This window comes from Sphaeramia orbicularis, chromosome 21 (assembly GCF_902148855.1).
Source record: "Sphaeramia orbicularis chromosome 21, fSphaOr1.1, whole genome shotgun sequence".
Lineage (NCBI taxonomy): Eukaryota > Metazoa > Chordata > Actinopteri > Kurtiformes > Apogonidae > Sphaeramia > Sphaeramia orbicularis.
Genome location: NC_043977.1, coordinates 19,684,646 through 19,706,448, shown reverse-complemented (window position 1 = coordinate 19,706,448; position 21,803 = coordinate 19,684,646). Strand labels below are relative to the sequence as shown.

The following is a 21,803-nucleotide window of genomic DNA, read 5'->3' as shown; positions in this document are numbered from 1 at the left end:
TCTGCTCAGTCTGAAGATGCTATCACAGTCATGCATTTATCAAACAAAAGTTCAGAAACTGCACAAACAAGTGATGGGCTGCAAACCAGTTTTATTCTCTTTAACAATATATTAACATACAGTGCTTTAAGTCATTAAATGGACAGTGCAAATAATATTTCAAAACTTCGGTTTCTGCTATTGCAAACAATTTACTCATAACAAAAAGCAGGAGCTGCTTTTAGGTCCCATTTTTGGTTATTTTCATTCTTACATAGAAAAAAACAGCTGACAACAAGGAGTTACTGGTGAACTTTTTTTGACATTCAAATAACATGAAGTTAGCATAAATGATGGTTCTACAGAGATTACATTAGATCTAACAAAGTATTTAAAACATTGCAAAGAAATATTGATTGTTGGTATTAATACAGATACCACTTATAATATCAGAAAAACTTCGGCTTCATAGTGACTACTCTGATTATTATAAATGTACATAATGTCACTGTTTTCATGGTGATACCAGTTTTACAGGTGGAAACAAAGTTGACTGTCAACATGGCACGTCATTTATCTCGACCCCTAATTCACATATGCTTCTACTTTATTGAGAAGCTCAGAGGCCTTGTCCAGTGCTTGTTTTTCATCCTCTGATTTGAACATTTCATTTGGAATGCGTGGAGTCGGATGACAGTTTGGATATTGAGTCTTTTTAGGATGTACGCCCAGCATTTTCAGATCCCTCACAATTTGAGGCAGGGTTCTCAGATGATCGCTGTAGGAGGAAACTTGTGTAGCCATGTCTGAAATCGTGGTGCCAATTGGGCGCTTCCCGTGTTTTTTATAACCTGCAGCTATTAGAGACTTTTCAACTGCTTGATGGACTTTGAACAGACACCACTCTGTGCTTCCTCCCCCTGTGTCTTTTTGAGTTGCGTTAAGGTCGCAACGGGCCTGTTTAAACCAGCGCTGGGCTTCCTCTTTGTTAGGCCTCGGGACATTTTCATAATGAGTCCAAAAGTTGTAGGAACGGTTTCTTCTGAAAAATCTCTCTCGACCGTGTCTGTGATGTCTGGCCTCCTCGTTCCATTGACGGAAGAAGTCTTTAAAATCATCCCATGCATCTGATGTACGTCCATATGATGAGCCTGAAGATTTGGCTTTGGATTTACCTGTCGTGAGCTCATCAATTCTGTTCTGCAAGTACATGAAAGCTTCAGTGGCAAGCTGTTTGCAGCCAGGGTTTTTGTCAGGGTGCCATCTAAGGTACAGTCGCTTGATGGCTTTATTCCTATCCTCCTTAGGAAGAGTCCAAATATCTGCCAAGCATTTGTAAATTTCCCTTTTTGCTTTATCGAGTGTTGCTGGTGTGGATCTCGAAGATGACGATGATGATGATGATCTTGTAGATGATTGTTGGGAGGAATGTGGCTCTGCTCCATAAAGTGGCACCTGCATCATGCAAGAAGATTCAGTCCACTTCTCAGGTGTTGGCTTCTTTTTACATTTAAACTGGTATAAGTCAAGACGTCCGACCTCAATTGGCTCATCCTTTCCAATATCTATTTTGTATTTCCATGAGTATGGTCCAGAGAGTCCAGGCAGTTCTTCAACAATGATTGCATAAATATACTTGTCACTTGTGTAGTAACCCACGTACTCCCCCTCCTCAAAGTTGTTAAGCGTGTCCATGTCTAAGGAGTCATGCCATTCCTCTGGGATTTCTGTCCCAGGAGCTGGTGGTTTGCGAAGGAAGCTTTCAGTTTCAACACTGTCATGGATCTGATTCTTGGCAAGTATCTGCTGTACATCTTCCAAACTGTCACACATCAGAAGTTGCTCAAGGGCCATGACATAGTCTGATGAGAATTGGTTTCCTAATAGAGCATTGATTTTTTTTGCCAGTGTCCCACAGACTTCATTCATCACCTTAAGAACACTGACATCACTGTGTTTTAAGTAAAAGATGCAAGTTTCTTTCCCTTGTTTGACAAAAACCTTGGTTTCTCTGGCAGTATTCTTTAGTGGTTGATTGTCTAGCCAAAGTTCTGTTTTCAGGCTTTCACAGCAAGTAATCTGGATACTGCCGAAGGTCTTATCCCACAAATTGGTGGCATCTTCTTGTGTTATTTTTCCATCAGACTGCGCTCTGATGAGACAGATTACTCCATGTCTAAGGTGTGATGAAGAAAGATGTTGGTCAAACCATCCACTGAAATCACAGTTCCATTCACAGAGCTCCATGTGTGACTCAACTAGTCTCTCTTCAGTGAACTCTGACAACATTTTAGGCCGAAACTTTTGAGGCAGCAGTTGCAGCAGCCGATGATGCTCAAAAATGTCTTTCCCAAGATGACATTCACTGAGGTTCTGAAGCAACAGGACCTTTTTCCTCAAGGCTTCTTCCAATCGCCTTGCTTCATATGCTGTGTTATTGTAGTAGAGCTCACATGATTCAATTAGCTTACCATCTACTGCAGGAAGATACAATGTTTTGACAGCATTAAGGGATTGGTTTCCCTCATTTTTGAGAAGCTTAAATAGTTGCTCAACAGCACGTTTCACAGTTTTCTCTTGGTTCGGGTTTAGTTCCTGTTTATCATGGGAATCTTTGTGCACTGCTGCCAAAACATTACAGTACTGGGCTGCTGTGGGTTTCTGCGTTACACCAATTTTCTTGAAAAAATCTTTATAGATGGCAAACTTTCGAGGAATGTTGTACAAATATGGTCTGAACTCAAGATCATGTGGTAGTGAAAGTGATGCATTGTCAGTCCTTACAAGTTCTTTGTCCTTTTCAACCAACACAACAGGAAGGCCAGCCAGTTGTTGGCTTTTAAACTCATTTGTTTGTAAGTATTCATAAGAACTTCGAAATACATCAGCACGAGTCTCAATCAACTTCTCATTTCTACATGGCGACTGGCAGATGTTGCTCATGTTTGTGGTAACACACTGTGAAGGTGGTTGTTCAAGAGCTCCTGCATCTTTTAGTGTCTTCAGAATCTCTGATGACTTATAACAAGGCAAATGTATAATTGGCATTGACGACCAAATCAGTTCCTGGTGTTTCTGCTCACTGTCAATCAAAGATCCTCTGATTTTAACAGCAGTTCTTCCAGCTGCAAATGGTTGGTGATAGTCACACAGTTCTTTTTTAATTTCCACAGGGAAAATGAACTCAATATCAGTGAGGCTTTCCAGCAACCTTCCCCCTCCATTTTTGTCATTGTGTTGGTCATTGACAAATATCAATGCTTCTCTGAAAAGCAATGACGACTTCTTCTTCAGCTCATCAAGAGGACTGTTTCCTTTTGTTTCTGATTCTATCTGGTGAGCAAATTTTATTATGTCATCTGTTGACACAGTGTGCCTCATGCCAAGTTCTCTGAGTAAATCTTTTGATTGTTCCATTGTTTGTGTATTTTCTTCACACAACTCAGTCCAAAATGTCTCAGGTACAAATCTGTCCTCTGGCAACATCTTCTTGTATAGTTCAACGCTGTCGTCAAAGTAATATGACGCCATTTCCAAGTTGCCAAGAGAACTACGAATCAGTTTGACTGTCTTAAGTGAGGTGATGATTTTGTCCTTAAAATCACTGTAGTTGTAATCATGTTTTAGTGAAACTAACAACTTCAGACAATGGAACATCTGTCTGTCTGTGAGTTTGTGGACAATGGGCAAAATGAACTTGACAAAGTACTCCAGTTTAGACAAGGTTTGGATTGTCAGTGTTTCTGAAAGATTGTGGTTCTCGAGGTTGCCTTTGAGGAAAATGTTGTTGCCAGGCAATGTGAACAAATCAGGATATCTTTTCATTGTATCTGTACTCATGTCAAGTATAAATACCTCTGTAGGTCCATTGATCCTCACCCGTTCACCATTTATTGTTTCAAATAATGGCAAAGACTTGAACTTCCTCTGATAATCTGGGTTGTCTTTGGACTTGGAAACTCCAGAATTCAAGAAGCCCTTAAGCTCATTCATTTCATCACTGGAAAGCTGGGAGAACTCTGATCTCTCAATGTTGTAGAGTTGGTCCAACACAGAACTTTTGTCATTTACATCCATAAGTTCAGAGTGCAGGAGGGAATATAGCTGCCAGTGTATGTCATTGAAGAATACAGTGTTAAGCTTCATCAAACCAAGTTTAAACAGGATGCTTGACAGGTCCCTTTCTGAGGCAAAATGAATCACACTTGGCATGTCTTTCATTCTTAACAGAAACTCCTTGTTGTTTAGCCTTGGACACACAACAGGTAAAATGCAGCAGTCACTGAAAAGTTCCCTTACACCACTTAATGTCAAATTGCCTTCATCATTGCCAGATGTTGCTGGTTGGAGTTCACTTGTTAAGAACTTCCAAAGGGATTTCAACCACTCTGACATTTCCTTACTTGGGGCACGGTGACCATTTTCTGGAACAACTTCACATTTCTGAAGGAAGCATTGAATTAATGGCCTCAAGTACTTTGCTGCACAAGGAACTGTCAATGCATTCACAAGGCTTAAGGTCTGAAGAACCTCAATGTGGTCTCCATTTGTCTGATAATCTGCAAATTGGTCCTCATAGCCAATAAAGAGGCTGTCATATCTTGATATCAGCTTGGGAGATTTGGAGTTAAAAACTCTCAAAACTTTATCTCTTGTGAGAAGAAGTGGAAGCCCATCAAGTAAAGTGGAATCGGGCTCGGCGGCTTCTGCCTTGATGTTTTCTGGGACTTGGTCTTTTAAGCAGAATTTCAAGAGACATGAACATCTTTCCTGGTCTCTGATCAGAGTGTCTACTATGGGCAATGGTAACTGTTTGTCTGTTTTTGTTGGATCATTGAGAGGTTCATTTTTCAGGAAAGTTTGCACTGTTGACGGATTGACATCCTTCACTTCAATGCCAGCAGATCTGAAACTCCACCAAATTTGTTCCATTTTATGTGAAAATGGAACCAATTTTATTCCAACATCCTCCAAAATGGAAGTGATCAGATTAAGTCCTGAGTCTGTCAGATAGAGTGCTTTGGTAGATTCTGTTTCTGTGATGTTACACCAGTAAAAGGTGTATTCTTTCACATGCCAGTCTGCAATTATACATGTTGAACTCTTCAACACTGGGATTACTTTAAGGTCTCTTTCTTTCAGGGATCTGTATACTTCATGTATCATTTCATGCCAGTCCTGACCAACATCTTTGGACACAGTGGGAAAGAAGCACAAGTAAGGATGGTAGAGGCATGACTCAAGTTGTGCGGAAGACACTTTTGTAACTGAAATGTTGCGGCTGATGTAATGAAGGAGGTCTGCATACAGTGGACCTATGACATTTTGCTTCAACAATTCATTCCAGTTGGATTTCAGACTTTGGACATCTTCTTTCCACAGGCCTCTTCTGGAGGAATCTACCTCAAAGTTTCCATTGACATGCACCGGCAGTCCAGTTTTCCCTGGCAAAGGGAGGGAAGAAAAGGCTTCTCCAATAAAACCCTTAACGCTGGGTGGCTCTGGAGCTGAGGACTTTAAGCCTACCCTTGCTGCTACAGCAGCATGAGGGAGTTTGGCCGTTGATTTTATTTTTTGTTCATCACTGTTTTTGAACGAGCCAAACTGTTCTGCGATTATCCAGTTGCTCTCCCTTTTATTTGAAGTTGAAATTAATATTTGATAAATAGCCTTGTGTGGAGCTGCTGGTTTCTCCAACTGCATTGCTTGCTGTAGAAGCTTCACAAAAGTATCTTTTTCTTCTCTGCTGGAGTTTGGAAGATGTTTTTCAACTGCAAAGATGGTATGGAGCTTCCCTGATTCATTGATTTCATGCACTGTTATTTTACAAATGTTTTTCAGAAACAGGATTAACCCTTCAGGATCTTCTGATAGGGCAGAACAAAGTTCTTTCATGTCATGGTCAGTGACAGCATGCTGAGATATTTTGGAACTGTCTGCCAAGGTACCCACTCTTAAAGGTAACCTGAACATGGTGCCCTTTTTAAGAGGAAATTTATCTGGAAGAAAGGAGTTGTAGACATCTATGTACATCTTCTTGAAAATATCAGCCAGTTTATAACCAATACCAGCAGGTGATATCTCTGAAGAACTTTCAATGTAACTTTGATTGGGATCAGAAATGCAAAGTAACTCATCTCCAGTGAGAACTGAAGGGCAGTCAGTCAGATGATAAACTGAGTTGAATCCAAGTCCATATTTTCCTGTCTTTCCTGGAGAATTGTGCTTTCCTCCTTCTCCCAGTTGCTGAATGCCAGCCAAGTCATCATCAGAGAACACTTTGTCATTAAAAACACATAGTGCTGGACCCTGCAGAGGCTTCCACTTGTCTCCAAATGTTTTTTCTGTGCTATGATGGCGTTTGTCCCAAACAAAGTGAATTTCAGTTGCTTCAGCATCATCAGCATTTTGGATGAGCTCTTTGAGAATATCCTTCTTTGCTGGGTAGGCTGAAATTATGTTTTTAATTCTAACAGTTAGTTGTTCCTGCTGTTGAAACTGAAAGGCAAATGGTGAAATGCTCTCATTTACATGGTTTTGTAAAGTATTATGTCTAGTGGTTTTGATGCCAAAGTGGAGAGCCATAACACGAGGAATTTTTTTGTGGCACAAAATGACTCCCGAAGTTACTGGCATCCACTGGCTGTCATTAAAGAACAGCTCCCTTGCAGGTTGTAACACACCATGTTCATTGGGTACAGGACAGTCACCTGGAGTTTCCTCATTGGCCTCATAAATTCCTCTGTTTAAAATTGTAAGGCAGATTTCTAGATCATTCTTTGGTAAAGGCTTTTTTCTGTGTTTAGTGTGGAGTTCATGGAGAACAGTCAAGCATTGGCTGAGTGTAAATTTTTTCTCCACACCAACATTTTCCCACAGTGTCCTGAAATTGCTGAAAGCTGGTGGAAGAACATGCAGATAGGGTGTTGCTTCAAATTGCTGTTTTTCAGCTACACGGTCCAAATTCACAAAAGTATTACCGACAAGAACAAAGGGGAATGAGTTTGCACTCTGTGAGATTGAAGTGGCATTCTCTGAATCACAGAGGCGCTGATCCAGAAACTTGTAGCATTCAAAGGCTATTTTGTGAAGCACTGATTTGTCTATGCTTTGAGATTGCTTGTGTGCTTCTTTCAGCTGCTGAATCACCACCTCAGAGGGTGGACTGTTATGAACCCCCAACACCTGAAGAACATGATCAGAATTGTGTATTTTTAGATTGGAGTGATCGAGAACAGGTTGTGTCATGCTAACAAGGAGGGCGCACTTGTCACTAAAAACATCAGTGGGCCTTTTAAGGGTAACATCTCTTTCCATTTTTGCATCACCAGGGGAGAATGCTGGGAGGAATTCAGTCATCCTCAGCGTTGCCCAGGAAGGAGAGTCTTCATCACTAATATGACAGTTCATTAGTTGAAGAAGGCATTTTAAGCGCCCATATGCTTTCGTTTTGTCAGTGATCCAGGTTTTGGTGATTGTTTCTGCTTTCACCGCAATGTCTTCCAATGAAAGCTCATCAGTTGCCATTCCAAGCTCCATCAAGCGCTGAATCCTTTTTGGGGAGCAGAAGTCACTTATGGTTCCTCTAAGCAAGCGTCCCTCTTCCTGTTCAAAGAGACATGCCACCTTCCCTGATGGATTGACGAGTTTATTGATATGTTGGAGCTGGCCACTTGTTGTGGGGATGCAATGATAGTGGACCAAAAGACTGTCAATAGCCTTTAAATTAAGGTCAATAGCATGCAGTATAAGGGTATCTCTCCACTTAGGATCCATGTTTGCCAGGTTAACAAATACTGCTTCTCTGTAAAATGTCTCCCAGTTCCATGTTCTGTCTTGTAAAACATTTCCTAGACCAGCCTGTTTGAAGCTATTTCTCACCCACATTGGAAGAGGAATGATAAGGTTGTTGTTCTTCATGTATTTTTCACACACCTGCATTGCAAGTGTGCTAATGTTCTTATCCTCTTCAATGCTCGCATCCAAAAATATGGCATTTTTCATTGAGCACCATTTTTTGCCATTGCTAAAGAGTTGTGGAGCAATGGAGTGTTGGGCAATAGTGGAGTAAAAGGCATCCACCAAAGGCTTGAAAGTTTCACTTACTTTCTCCCTGTCAGGCCAAAATGTGTAGTAACAGTAATTTTCCAGCTGCTTGTTCTCAGACATGTTCTTCAACATAGACAGTGCAGTTACATAGGCTGTCACTACAGGATCCTGAAGCAGAGCTTTGTTCCACTCATGTTTAACTCCACTTTCCCAAAGGCCTTTGCGGTTGCTTGTCACAGCAAATGTTCCATTTATATTGACTGGTAGGCCTGTGTGAATGGACAGAGGGAGAAAGCAAAATGCCTGCCCAACAACTTTTGTCTGGGATGCTTCAAATTTCCCCGTTTCTGGATTGTTTTGTAGAGGCACAGCTATCCCTCCAATGGGCAATGAGAATGTAACTTTCTTGTTTTTGTTGATGGCCATTTTTAAAGACTCATTTGTCCCAAAGCAGTTGTACAAGAGCCAGTACTGGACTTGAGTTTCACCTGATTGCTCACGTGTTATTTCAACGATGCTGACATCAGTACAGTCGATTACATCTTTGCATTTTCTATCAAGTTCCATGAGTGATTGCTCAGCTTGACGCTGTTTTGACACACAGCTTTCCTCTGGAATCTTCATTGTACTCACGGTGGTTTTGGAAACGGTGAAGACAGTTTGTATTTCATCATCTCTTGGTGGGGTTGAAGCATTGTTTGAGATATTTTGTAGAGACACTGTATTGATTTTCTTCAGAAAAAGCAAGTGAGACTGGGAATTGTTCGAGAAGTGCTGCTGAAAAGTGATGACATCTTGGTTGTAGTACACTTTTGTGCTTATTTCTGACTTGAGAGCCTCTTCATGAGTTCGGAAGGGTAGTTTGATCAAAGTGCCTGGATAGTGTGCAGGAGGACTTTTTCTGGTGAAGCTGCAACCAAAAATGCGTTCATATGGTCCAAACTGACCTGGAAAACAACTAAAAAGGCGCTGTTGCGAGAGGTCCAGCTTGATTCCAGGATTTGTTTTGTGTTTGATATGCTTTGTAAGGTGAGTTACATTTGGATCAAGTATTAGAAGACTTCTACCACTCAGAATGGAGGGGATGTCTGTCACATGATAGACTGTGTTGAATCCAAGTCCAAACTTTCCAATTTTCTCAACCTTGTTCTCTTTTGAAGCAGCTCCCACTCTTACAATATTGTCCCAGTCATCAGCAGTGAATTGCTTGTCATTAAAAGCCCAAATACAAGGTCCCTGACAAAGACTCATGTCAGGATCGATCAGACTTTCAGGGGAGTCTTTGTGCATTCTGAAATCCACTAAGAATTTACAGGCCTCTGCCCCAGCATCCTCTGCATTTTGGATGATCTCTTTAAAGATGTCACTTTCCTCATCATACTCCTTTAGAATGTTTTTAATTCGTGTTGTTATTGGTTCAGACTGTCCGCACTGTTCTATTCCCACTAACTCTGGGTCAGGAATGTAAGTACTGAGGAACTGGATGTTTAGCCATTCAGCTGTGGCTGTAAGTATTTCCTCGTGTACAACATAAATTTCCTCCTGGCTGTATTTGAGTTCTTGCAGACCATTTCTGCTCACATCACAGAAGACTGTCATGGACCGTGGTTTAAGGGTACAATGTCCACCCTGCACAGTGACAGGTACAGGGATGTCATCCTGTACCCTCTTCTTCTCTTTCCATAACCAGTTCAGAATCTCAATCGATGCTCTAACCTCAGAGGAAGTTGCAACTGGCTGTTCCCTTCCCTCAATGGTTTGCTTGATAGAGTGAAGAATGGCAATAATTTCTTCATCTGTAAGTGATGTTTTGAGGCCAAATTCCAAGAGTAGCTTCTTGTAAGGTAGAAATTCATTTGGAACTTTCCCGATGTATGAGCTCAGATCTAGATTATGTGGATGCTCTAGAACCAGATCCTGAGGAGAAACAAACTTGTCATGGTTCCACAGCCACTTTGTGTCCTTGTTCATCAATGTTGCAAATTCAGAAATGTGATTTTGCATGTGCTCGTAAATGCTTCGTAGCATCCTTTTGAAATCCACATTTGTGTCAGGATCTGTCATTTTCTGTGCTTTTGATATTAAGGCTGACAAATTCTCCACCACTTTTTCAGCTGGTGGTATGCGTTTGAGACCAAGTGTGCTGCATAATCGGTCACTTAGCTTCCCCTCCAGAGGCATCACAAGTCCAACAATGTCCTCATACATAGAATGTCTGATTTCATCAGGGCAGAAGAAGGAGCTTTTCAGAGATTTGTCATTGCACTGTGTTTTGGCCTTACCTGCTTCAGTGCATGGCATCCATTTAAGCCTTTTAAGACATTCAAGCTGTTCTTTGGAAAACTTTTTCAGTAAATCATGAGCATCCAACATTTTCAGTAGGACATCAGCTCTTTCCTGAGCTTCCTTCTGAGATGTAACATGGAGCTTTTCAATCAGTGTGGCAGCTCGCAGCAAGTGATCAGGTGATGCCTGCACTTCTTTATTCATCAAACCCATATCCAACAGGCTTGCTAGCATCTGTGATGTCTTAGTGTACAAAGGTGAGGGGAAAAAATCTGATTCAAAGATCACTTTGAAATATTTAACTCTTGGATCAAAAAAGCTTGAAGTCTTTTTTAGCACACCATTCACTTCAATGAATTTCAAGTTTTTACATCGATGCTTCAAGGTCTGATTTTGGGAGAAAAGGACATTACCATGGTCTAAAATCCAGGCCATGGTGTTCTCAGTGTCTTTTTTACTGCAAGCTCTATCCTCAATGGAGTCAATGAGGAGAATGGCTGCATTGGCTGTGTCCAAGAGATGAATTGTGAGCAGCTGTAGAAGTCTGCGATCAGCCTCAGTGGCACACTTTACTACTGAATCAGGCATAGGTAGCTCTGTTGGTATTGTTAGACCAGAATTTAAAAGCACTGCCTGTTTTGATTGAGCTGAAGTGCGTAATCCTTTCATGGTTTGGAACAAAGGTAACTTTGAGAGCAAATCCTTCTCACTGCTTGAGAGAGCATCCAGACTAGAAAGATAACCTTTCAGTTCTTCTACTGAACTTTGTGAAGCATTCATGAGCTCTCTGATGACTTGCTGCGGATCTAAATTCATAATCACTTTCATGACACTCCGTGGAGATGGGCTCAGGACATAAGAGTCCAGATCTTGATGCTTGAGCCAGTCATTTTCTTTCACCACTGTGCCACCAACTTTTTTCACCAGCTGAGCTATTTGTTGTGGTAAGCTCATCAGTTTACTTCTCTCAAAATCAGGGTTGTGTTCTTTTGCAGTCTTGCTAGTGATACAGGCTGACTGGGAGTCAGTGAAGTAACTGGTATTAATGGCATTCCAGTAAAAGAACTTAACTCTTTGAAATGAGTGTTGAGAAATGTCCAGAATTCTTGGAGCCAGGCTAAAGGTGGATGTTGGCTGCTGCCTACCTCCCAATTTACGAGCCCCTTCCCTGTTTTCAACCAGTCCTTGGGCATATGGCTCCTGGTGTATTCGGCCACCTGGTATGCGTCAATGTTGATGACTTTGAATACATCTGAAAAACAGTTTGTAACTCATAAGTACAGTATAAGTGGTCCCGGAAAACATGCACAAAAGAGGTGCAATTATGTTTGAAATCACTGTTTAATTTGAAATGAAACTCTTACTTTTTGTGGCCAGTTGTTTCAGGTGGGTAATGCATGTTGAACTCAGATCTTCTGGTATGAAGAGGTGTTTGCAGCATGGCAGCAGGACCCTGCACAAACAAGAAGTTTGTTTAATGTGAATATGAATACTTGCATACAGTTTCTTAACAATTGTACCTGTAACTCTAACCTCTGTTCTGGATGCAGTTATTGACATGATAACACAACTAATTCACAAGGTGATTTGTTTTCTGTTTTAGAGGGTGTGCTGCTCCCCCAAGTGGATAAAATAAATAATCATGAGCAATATGCACTTGAAATAGAGTGGATTTTCATTTTCATTGTGTCATTAATCAGAAAAGTATATTTCTCTTATTAAAATACTTAGTCACCATAGTAGTAGCACTCTGATAGACAAACTTTTTTTTTTTTTTTAGTTTTCAGCAAGCTATAATTTAGCAAATATACAACTGTGGACCTTCTTTAGCAGAAGTTAAAGAAATCTTGCACCTCATAACAAACTCTGAAAATGCCATGTATCTGTCATGAATAGATCAAAAGCTCTTTTGAAATACTCATTTTTAGTCAGTATCATGCCTATTTTCAAAGCCTCAGTGTTTGAAAAACTTAGAGATATAAAGCTAAAATTATGTATAGTGTTTACTCAGAATAATTGCATTGTTTTCTGAAAATATGATAAAACAGAGATTATCATTTCTGAAAACTGGTAATTTGAGGTTGATTTAATCAGAGTTTCAGATGAAACTACTATGGGTCGCTTTTTTCTATGTACTTAACTGTCCACATATTTACAGTCATCATCCGATCAAGATTCCCTAACATAGATAGTATTTTCTGAGGATATAATGTCAGATGTTCCGGTTTAAAAACAAGTGATTACCATCAGTATTCACTTTGCATTTTGTGACTTGTAAAAGTGCTGAAAAGTCAACAGAAGACCAAACAATAATAAAAAAATATTTTTCATACATTGGATGTGAGACCAAAATGATCTAAAAAAATATCTAAAAATTGCAACATACCTTGGAAATTCATTGCTGTCAATTAATGCAGTGTCCTCCTCTTTCTTTGTGAAAGACCTGAATGACCCATCACATAGTGGAAGCAGCTGAAGACCCTGGAGTTCACTGTATTTTCCATCACTCAAGGTATACTCCAGAAGACAGAGTTTGTCTCCTTTAGAGATGGTTTGCACACCAGTCTTGCGAAGAAGGTCCCTTATAAAAGCTGGGGTCACGTGTCTCAGGCTGTCGAGGTGGGGATAAGCCTTTTTTATGGCTTGTGCAACTCTGTCTGGTAAAGTGACAAGGTTTTCCCCACGGGAAACCAGAGTCCTCTTAATGGCAGCCAGTACGTCAAGACCAGTTGGACCGTTACATGGAAACACAGCTTCTGATGGGGTGATAAACCGTCTTTCATCTTTGGCCAAAGAGAGGATGGGAATATTCTGGCTGAATAAGTGATGAAGAACATCTAGGGAGATATCATACCATTTCTCTTTGTGCTGTAACTGGGCTACATCTGGCCACAGATCGTACACAGAAGAAACGGGAAGAACCGAATCTTCTGCAAGTTTGATAGCGTCTTGAATGATTGTGAGGTATGCCTGCGGTAGCACTTCCTTCATCAGCAGCTCATTCCACACAGCATGTTCGTCATGTTTCTGGTCTTCTTCTTGCCACTTGATGTGTCTTCTGTTGTCTGTGAGGCCGAAGTATGCGTTGACATGAACTGGAAGCCCTGTCCTGTTGGATTCGTTGTTTGGGAGGGGGAGGAAGCAGCTCAGTCTACTCTTACTACAGTCTGTCTTCTCATTGATAGGAAAAGCCAAGTCAACTTGAGAAATAAAACTTAACTTCTCTGCGAGTGAGTCAAGTTTTTCTACCTTGCCTTGTTTCATGGTACATGTCGTCACAAGCCACTTTATTTCTTTGTGGTCTTTCGAGTTGAGGGTTATTGATTTGAACCTTGTCATGCCCTTGACCAATGACTCAGCTTTTGACTCCAAAATGACATTTTCTGAGACTGAGGATTTCACTGCAAGTCTGGTGTTCACAGAGCCATCAGCACTGATGTGCATCAACGATACAGCTGTCACATTCTTCAGGAACAGGAGGCTCAGGTCTGCATCTGCTATGAAGCTATCAAAAAGCTCAACAACCTTGTTGGAGTCATACAGATTATCTGAAATCTCTGATGCCTCACTGCGCAAGGGGAATCTAAAAATTGTTCCATCAAAGTGCTTGTCATGCTCAATAACTTTTGACCATTCTTGTTTGCTTACAAGTGAGACGATATCCCTAAATGGTTGGAACTGATTGTGCATGTTCATCAGAGTTTCTCTGTCTTCTGTATCATCTAAGGACCAGAGGAAACCTCCATTTCTTTCCCCAAATATTTTTTCTTGGGGGTCCATGATTCCGAGGTGTCCTGAACTGAATATGCTCGGTACATCTGTGAATAAAATTGATATGACTTGATTATTGAACTGCAGGTTTTGTACCCTATAAACATAACACAATGGAGATAATTGGGGAAATGCATATAATTTCACCTGTTATGTGATAGACAGAGTTGAAGCCAATGCCAAACCTCCCAACTTTGTTTGGGTCATTGCGTTTGACGCTCCTCCCTGCCATCTGAATTCCCTCCCAGTCATCATCTCTGAATGCTGCATTGTTGTAGGCGTAGAGGGCAGGACCTTTTGTAGTAGTAGTAGAAGTATTGTGTTAAGCTAATGCTATATTTAATTCATTCTGTCTATCTATAGGTACTTATTTTGACATGTAATATAAAATTTGAGCCACATCTAACATCAAATATAAAAAAAAAGACCAGAAATTATTATTAGAGCGTTTAGAATAAAGAACTTTGAAGTTACATCAAAGATGCCAATTCTGGATTATACCAATATGCACCAAATAGATTCAGACTGATGGGTTGGGGGATTTATCTGACCACTAGAGGGAGCTATGAGTCGCTCTGCTGGTCTCCCATGGTGAGGAAAAACTAACACCATGGGGCCTTTGACCAAAGCATCAGAAAGTGACCAAATGGGATGAGAACCGCTAAGAAACAACTTTTAGAGTCAATGAAAGTGATGTAATTAGAATCACTGTTGTTGTTTTCACCACTGGACACAGCTCTAAATGAAAAGAATAGAGTGTGATGATGAAATGACAGTTTCCTCTACACAGGGGAGTTTGATTATGAGGTCTATGAAGGTATAAAATTATTATGTAATGTTATTATGTTTGCAAATGTGGCTGTTTGTTGATCCATGGTTCAGACTAAACAGTGACAGTTTTGACCTTGTTTGGACGATTCCAAACAAATCTTTAGTGCAGCTACTGACAATACAAACTGCACAGAAAATGAAGGTAAGTTGTGGTTTTACTGTGGCTGTTTTCTGTCTAAAAACAGAATAATAAACTATCAGATGATGCAGGACCTGAAGATTATAAGAAAGAGTGTAATTTTGACTGATTTTGTGTTTTCAGGAGAAAGTTTGACACCATAATACAGGTGTTTGTAAACAGTGAGCTTTATACTTTATTCAGTGAGTAATACATTCTATGGATAGATAGTGTTGAGTTGTTGGTGGTTTTAGTGGCATACCTTGGTATTTTGCCAAATCTTCAGCCCAAAGGTTGTCTGTGCCATAGTTTCTCTCATCGTGAATGAAAACCACTTTTGTAGCCTGGGCATCATCTGCATTTTGAATCAGCTCCTGTTGACAGATTGGATGGATGGATGGATGGATGGATGGATGGATGGATGGATGGATGGATGGATGGATGGATGGATGGATAGATCGATCAGTGGTGATTTCTCATAGACTGCAAGGGAAGCCCGGCTTCCCCTAAGATTACGAAAATGAAATGGTTAAATATGTTCGGTTGTGTTGACATTTTATTGACTATAAATGTGTTAGAACACGTTCATCTCAAAGATGAGTTCGTTCAGAATCAGCTTTATCACAAACCAACGGACGCGATGTTTTTCACTTCTCATACATTCCCGTTGCGCTGTTTTCTCATCCATCTCTGCTCAGTGCATTTGTCCGTAGACTGCGGGCGTCTCTGGGCTTCAATGGGACTGAATGGAACAGTTTTTTTCATTGCGTCAAAACTGGACGGTAATTGGATAAATGCCACGACGTTGTCCCGCCCCCGGACGTCTCTCGGGGTGAATGGAGCTGTGGGCGGAGCTCGGCCGGGCTGGACGCCTTAATCCCACATGCTGATTGGAGGATCGGTCGAAAGGCTGAATCCCGTTTGATTGACAGCTAGTTTCAGATCTCCTCCTTCACTGACAAAGTTCAGTTTAATACTGCCGCACATTCTGCTGTGAAATCAAGAGAGAAACTACTACGAAATTACTCGTTCATTTCTTGCACTGTAAATAAAACACACTCATTGTACTTCCTTGTTTCAATTTAACATAATTTCAGCGTTTTCTTGTTTCAGTTACATAATTTAATCATTTCTTGTTCGAGTTTAATATCGTTTTGTAGATAGTTAAATCAAACTGTCGCCTAGGTCGGAGTGAAATAAACATCTCTTGTTTAAAAAGGCTGAAGTCTAACACCTGCAACACAATGGGCCAAGGCAATCTAAGCAGCCTAGCTCTGCTGGATATTGAGAGGACACTGGTCCGGTTCCTGGAAAAGACACCTACTTGGTACGATAAGGCCACTGAGCCTTTTTTTTTTTTTTTTTTTTTTTTTTATATATAATGTAAGCCGACAATGAGCTTCCCCTGTCTGAAAGACGAGCAGCCGCCACTGAGATAGATAGATAGATAGATAGATAGATAGATAGATAGATAGATAGATAGATAGATAGATAGATAGATAGATAGATAGATAGATAGATAGATAGATAGATAGATAGATAGATAGATAGAGACCATTATCTGACCAAAGCTAACACTTGTAGCACCAGCTGATAATGGTTTAGCTTTTATTTATTAGTCAGACTTCTTATTAATTCAGTCTAATCTTAAGTGTCTGCAATGAGACATTAATGTTTTACCTACCTTCAGAATTTGTCCTCCATCTGGATATCGACGTAGGATATCTTTTAGGTAGTCAATGAAGGGTGGAGCAGTCGCCCCAAATGAAGTCCTACAAAGTGCAAAAATAAAAATGTAAGGCCTAATTGTCCTAGAATTTTTTTTTTTTTTCAGAATCAACTTCACTATATATACAAGTGGTGTGTGTGTCATGTAAGTAGCCCGCGTCACAAAACTTATTTGGACATGATGTTAATGAAGACGTATAAATATACATGGGACAAAACAATACAACAGTTAAGAGTCGTGTTTAGACCAGCTCTAAATATAAAGTGTCATTAGATAACTTTTATGATGTGACACTATATAAATAAAATTTAATTGATTGACTGAGCAGTGATAAACTATCACTATATATTATTTTATTGTATTTCTTATATATTTTGTTATATTTATTCAGGATTCATTAAGCCTTATTTACTGCTGCTTTCATGGAAAATCCTGGTGTAATGATAATACGGTTTCTAAGTTTGTAAAGGAATCAATATCAGCGACAATATCCAAATATTACCCATTATTTCACAAAATTATAGGTGAATCAAAATGTGCCCAAATGTGACTCACCGAGCTTTCTTCCTTGACGTGGAACTCATCCTTCCTGTGCCGGATGCTGTAAAAACAGAGTGAACAGCAATTCTGTAATGAAGTCAATGTTTCAGTCAAAACAGTGAGGTGGATGGCAATAATGAAACTGAACATATGTTTATTAAAACTAGAAGCACTCGGAGAGCGCAGACCTCCGCCAAGGCTGATCAGTGCCCCCCCCCCGTGGGCCCCTCCACCCCCGATCAGCACCAAAATTTAATCATTTCTTCCTTATCCCATTTCCAACAAACCCTGAAAATTTCATCAAAATCTGTCCATAACTTTTTGAGTTATGTTGCACACTAACGGACAGACAAACAAACAAACAAACAAACAAACAGACAGACAGACAAACAAACCCTGGCAAAAACATAACCTCCTTGGCGGAGGTAATAACAACTTAAACATGGAATCAACCAAAACCTGAGTCAGAGTCCGAGTGGGTAAATGTCTGGGTTATGGATCGGGTGGAAATGACGTGATGGGCCAGTGTCGCGCAGCTGCAGCACCAAGCCTTAAATAGGCTCACAGGTGATGTGCTGCAGCCAGGCGACACTCCGCAGGTGAATCAGATCATGGGTGATTGAGGTAATGATGTGGAGAGGGAGGAGCCGGCGGTCCCACCGGCACAGACCGTGACAATGACATAGTCATACATTATTGTTACCTCCGCCAAGGAGGTTATGTTTTTGCCAGGGTTTGTTTGTCTGTTTGTCTGTCCGTTAGTGTGCAACATAACGCAAAAAGTTATGGACAGATTTGGATGAAATTTTCAGGGTTTGTTGGAAATGGGATAAGGAAGAAATTATTAAATTTTGGTGGTGATCGGGGGTGGGGGTGGGGGGGCACTGATCAGCCTTGGCGGAGGTCTGCGCTCTCCGAGTGCTTCTAGTTTTCATTATTATTATTTATTATTATTATGTTTATTGTAATTTCCATCCATCCATCCATCCATCCATCCATCCATCCATCCATCCATCCATCCATCCATCCATCCATTATCTTCTGCTTCTTCCGGGGCCAGGTCGCGGGGGTAACAGTCTAAGCAGGGATGCCCAGACTTCCCTCTCCCCAGACTCCTCCTCCAGCTCTTCCAGGGGGACCCCGAGGCGTTCCCAGTCCAGCCGAGAGACATAGTCTCTCCAACGTGTCCTGGGTCTTCCCCGAGGTCTCCTCCCGGTGGGACATGCCCGGAACACCTCCCCAGGGAGGCATCCAGGAGGCATCCGAAACAGATGCCCGAGCCACCTCAGCTGGCCCCTCTCGACGCGGAGGAGCAGCGATTCTACTCCGAGCTCCTCCCTGGTGGCTGAACTCCTCACCCTATCCCTAAGGGTGCGCCCAGCCACCCTACGGAGGAAACTCATTTCGACCGCTTGTATCTGGGATCTTGTCCTTTCGGTCATGACCCAAAGCTCATGACCATAGGTGAGGGTAGGAACGTAGACTGACTGGTAAATCGAGAGCTTCGCCTCTCGGCTCAGCTCCTTCTTCACCACCACAGATCGACACAACGACTGCATCACTGCAGACGCTGCACCAATCTCACGCTCCATCCTTCCCTCACTCGTGAACAAGACCCCAAGATACTTAAATTCCTCCACTTGGGGCAAAGACTCTCCACCGACCCGGAGAGGGCAAACCATCTTTTTCTGGTCGAGAACCATGTCCTCGGATTTGGAGGTGCTGATCCTCATCCCACTCGCTTCACACTCGGCTGCAAACTGCCCCAAACCGGACCCCCTCCGGCCCCTGGCTGCGCCTAGAAATTCTGTCCATAAAAATTATGAACACAACCGATGACAAAGGGCAGCCCTGCCGGAGTCCAACATGCACCTGGAACAGGAATTATGACTAACTACACAACAAAACCTGAATATCCTCTCCTTGCATGTTACGAAACAACCATAAATATTTTTAAAATATTTTTTCTTTTAACCCATAAGGATCCAAACAGCCACCAACCGACAGCATCTACTGATCTAAACTATTTAACAACTTCTGAACCACTAATTCTATCAATGCATGTAAATAATTGGTGTAAAATGCAATCTTTTCATGGTCATCAGATATGACCCATTTGGACGTTTGGAGCCTCCGTAGTTACCATGGAAACACAGTCATCTTCTACACTGATTCACCAGTAAAACCCATAGAGTTGGATCAATGAAAGTGGATGGACACACTGGATTTATGTTCAGGTAATGATATCTTTGCTGAAAAAGTAATTTTTTCTTCAGTTTTCTCAGTTTTTGATATAATAACCCTCAACTTTAATCTGAGCTTCTAGTAACATCTACATGGTCAGTAAATTAGATATAGGAAAATATATGATTTTCACTGCAAAACCACAAAATACAGAGGTGATGATATTATAACAGATGGTGATAAATCACTTAAGAAAGATTAAATCTAGAGAAAAATTTATATGGGAAGGTCCACAAAAGAAACACTGGGACTTCACGGATTAAAAAGGTTAATGGCCTACAGTAAACTATTCTTTAAAAAATGCATCTATTCCCCTCGCCTGGATGAAAAATATAAAATCTACAACTGTTTTTAGGGTTAAGGTGAGCAGACGAAGCGACACAGGAAAAAACAGAAATAAAATAAATACAGTTGAAAAACCACAGCATAAATGTAGAGATGACTAAAGAGCACAGGACCGGACTATTAAAGATGCATAAAAGGCATGACAAAGTACATAGAAAAAACTGATTATCCTTTCCTTTCATGTTTCAAAAAAGCCAAAATTCTTCATAGTGATTAACATTCTGATATTTTTTCAATGAAAAAGATCAACAGTCTTGTAAAACCTTTTTAAGATGGATCTCCTCTTGTTACCTCACTGAAAAATATAACCTTTTCAGCTAAGGTGCACAGAGATGAAGTCCATCACTCACACAAAACTCATAAATTAAATGAATATAGTTGAAAAAACATTGAATAAATAATGAGATGACTAAAGAACACTATTAACTGCAGTAAAACACAAGGAAATATGTAAGAAAAACAGATTATCCTCCCATAGCATGTAAAACAAAACAAAACAAAACAACCACAAATACTACGTAAGTAATATTATGATATTTTTCAATGAACAAGATCAGTGTTCCTGTAAAACCTTTTGAAACAGCATCTCCTTTTCTTACCTCACTAAAAAATATGAATTTTGGTGTTGCTTAAGTAAAGTTGAAAAAACAATAAACACTGAATAAATAATGAGATGACTGAAGAGTGCAGGGCAGGGCAGGGCAGGGCAGGGCAGGACTATAGATCTATTGAATGAATACGTATTTATGCAGAATCTCATCTCTTTGTGTAGGCATTCTGCTTTAAAACCATCATTTATTGCTAATAAAGTCACTTTTTTCTTAACAATTATTAATTCTAATATTTCAAGTCCTATCTCACATACATTTTCAGTTATTTCAGCCATAGTGATCTATTTTTTTTTTTTTTAATCTTAATTTAGAAACTGGCCACACTTTGGAAAATGAATGAAACACAAACACTGAAAGTGCAGAAATAACGATTAAAAAAAAAAACAAAAAAAAACAAAAACATAAATATGGGTAGAACATATAATATGCATAAATCCGTACAGATACTTCTAAGTCAGACCCATTTCAGTTTGTTTTTTTTTGTTTTGTTTTTTTTTAAACTACTTTAAAGTCCTTTAACAGATTTTCTAAATCTCTAAAACATAATTCATCTGCATTAACTATTAGAACTAGTATAATGAATGACATGAAATAGACAGTACCTCAGTCATGGTCCTGAAAGATGCGAGGGTTGTATTAAAATAAAACTACCAGATCCTCCTCAGGGTTTATATAGACTGCAGGTCCGGGCTGCTTCGGTTGAATTTTGGCTATACAACGCCCAACACAGAGGGTTTTATGTGACGAATCTGCGAATCGAAACTTATGTTCTGTTCATTTGCATAAACTGGAATGAATTCCGAGAATAAAGGCATCCTGTGGATTGCATCATTATTGTAAATATGCGGAAATACCTGAGTGAATGCAAGGCCTGTTTGATAGGGGTATTATTATTATTATTTATTTTTTATGATGATTTCAGTGTTGTGCTTTTGGTTTTTAATAAATCACTCCGCCACTCGCTAGATGATGCTGCAGCCGCTTGTGTGACAGAAACAGCAGCGTCTTAAAGGGGATGGAAGTCCGCCCTAGAATACACCCAGCGGTAGCAGATATGATGTTAAGTCTGATGACAGTGAGGAAAATTGGAGCAGCACATTAGTACAGATGTCTTAGCCAAAATGTAGTGGAATACATGTATTTATCTAAACTATTATAGTTTGTGAGTTGTTTAAAATAACATAATTGATAATAATTCTTTTCTTTTTTTTTTGGGGGGGGGGGGGGGGCGGGGGTCATTTTTACCATTTGCAAATAAAACTATGTCTGGTCATTCAAAAAAAATGTGCTTCAGTTCACA

General features: G+C 40.3%; 1 protein-coding gene across 1 annotated transcript; it reads right to left on the bottom strand.

Annotated features, from left to right (window-relative positions):
- Nucleotides 1-74: 74 nt before the first annotated feature.
- On the bottom strand, nucleotides 75-21,174 carry LOC115411970 (sacsin-like). Its single transcript, XM_030124276.1, is given in 9 exon segments — nucleotides 75-11,288; nucleotides 11,291-11,566; nucleotides 11,679-11,767; nucleotides 12,701-14,132; nucleotides 14,233-14,379; nucleotides 15,297-15,408; nucleotides 16,719-16,806; nucleotides 17,319-17,364; nucleotides 21,106-21,174. Coding segments are annotated over 8 exon segments (12,897 nt in total). The 5' UTR covers nucleotides 17,348-17,364; nucleotides 21,106-21,174; the 3' UTR covers nucleotides 75-564.
- Between the last annotated feature and the right edge of the window lie 629 nt (nucleotides 21,175-21,803).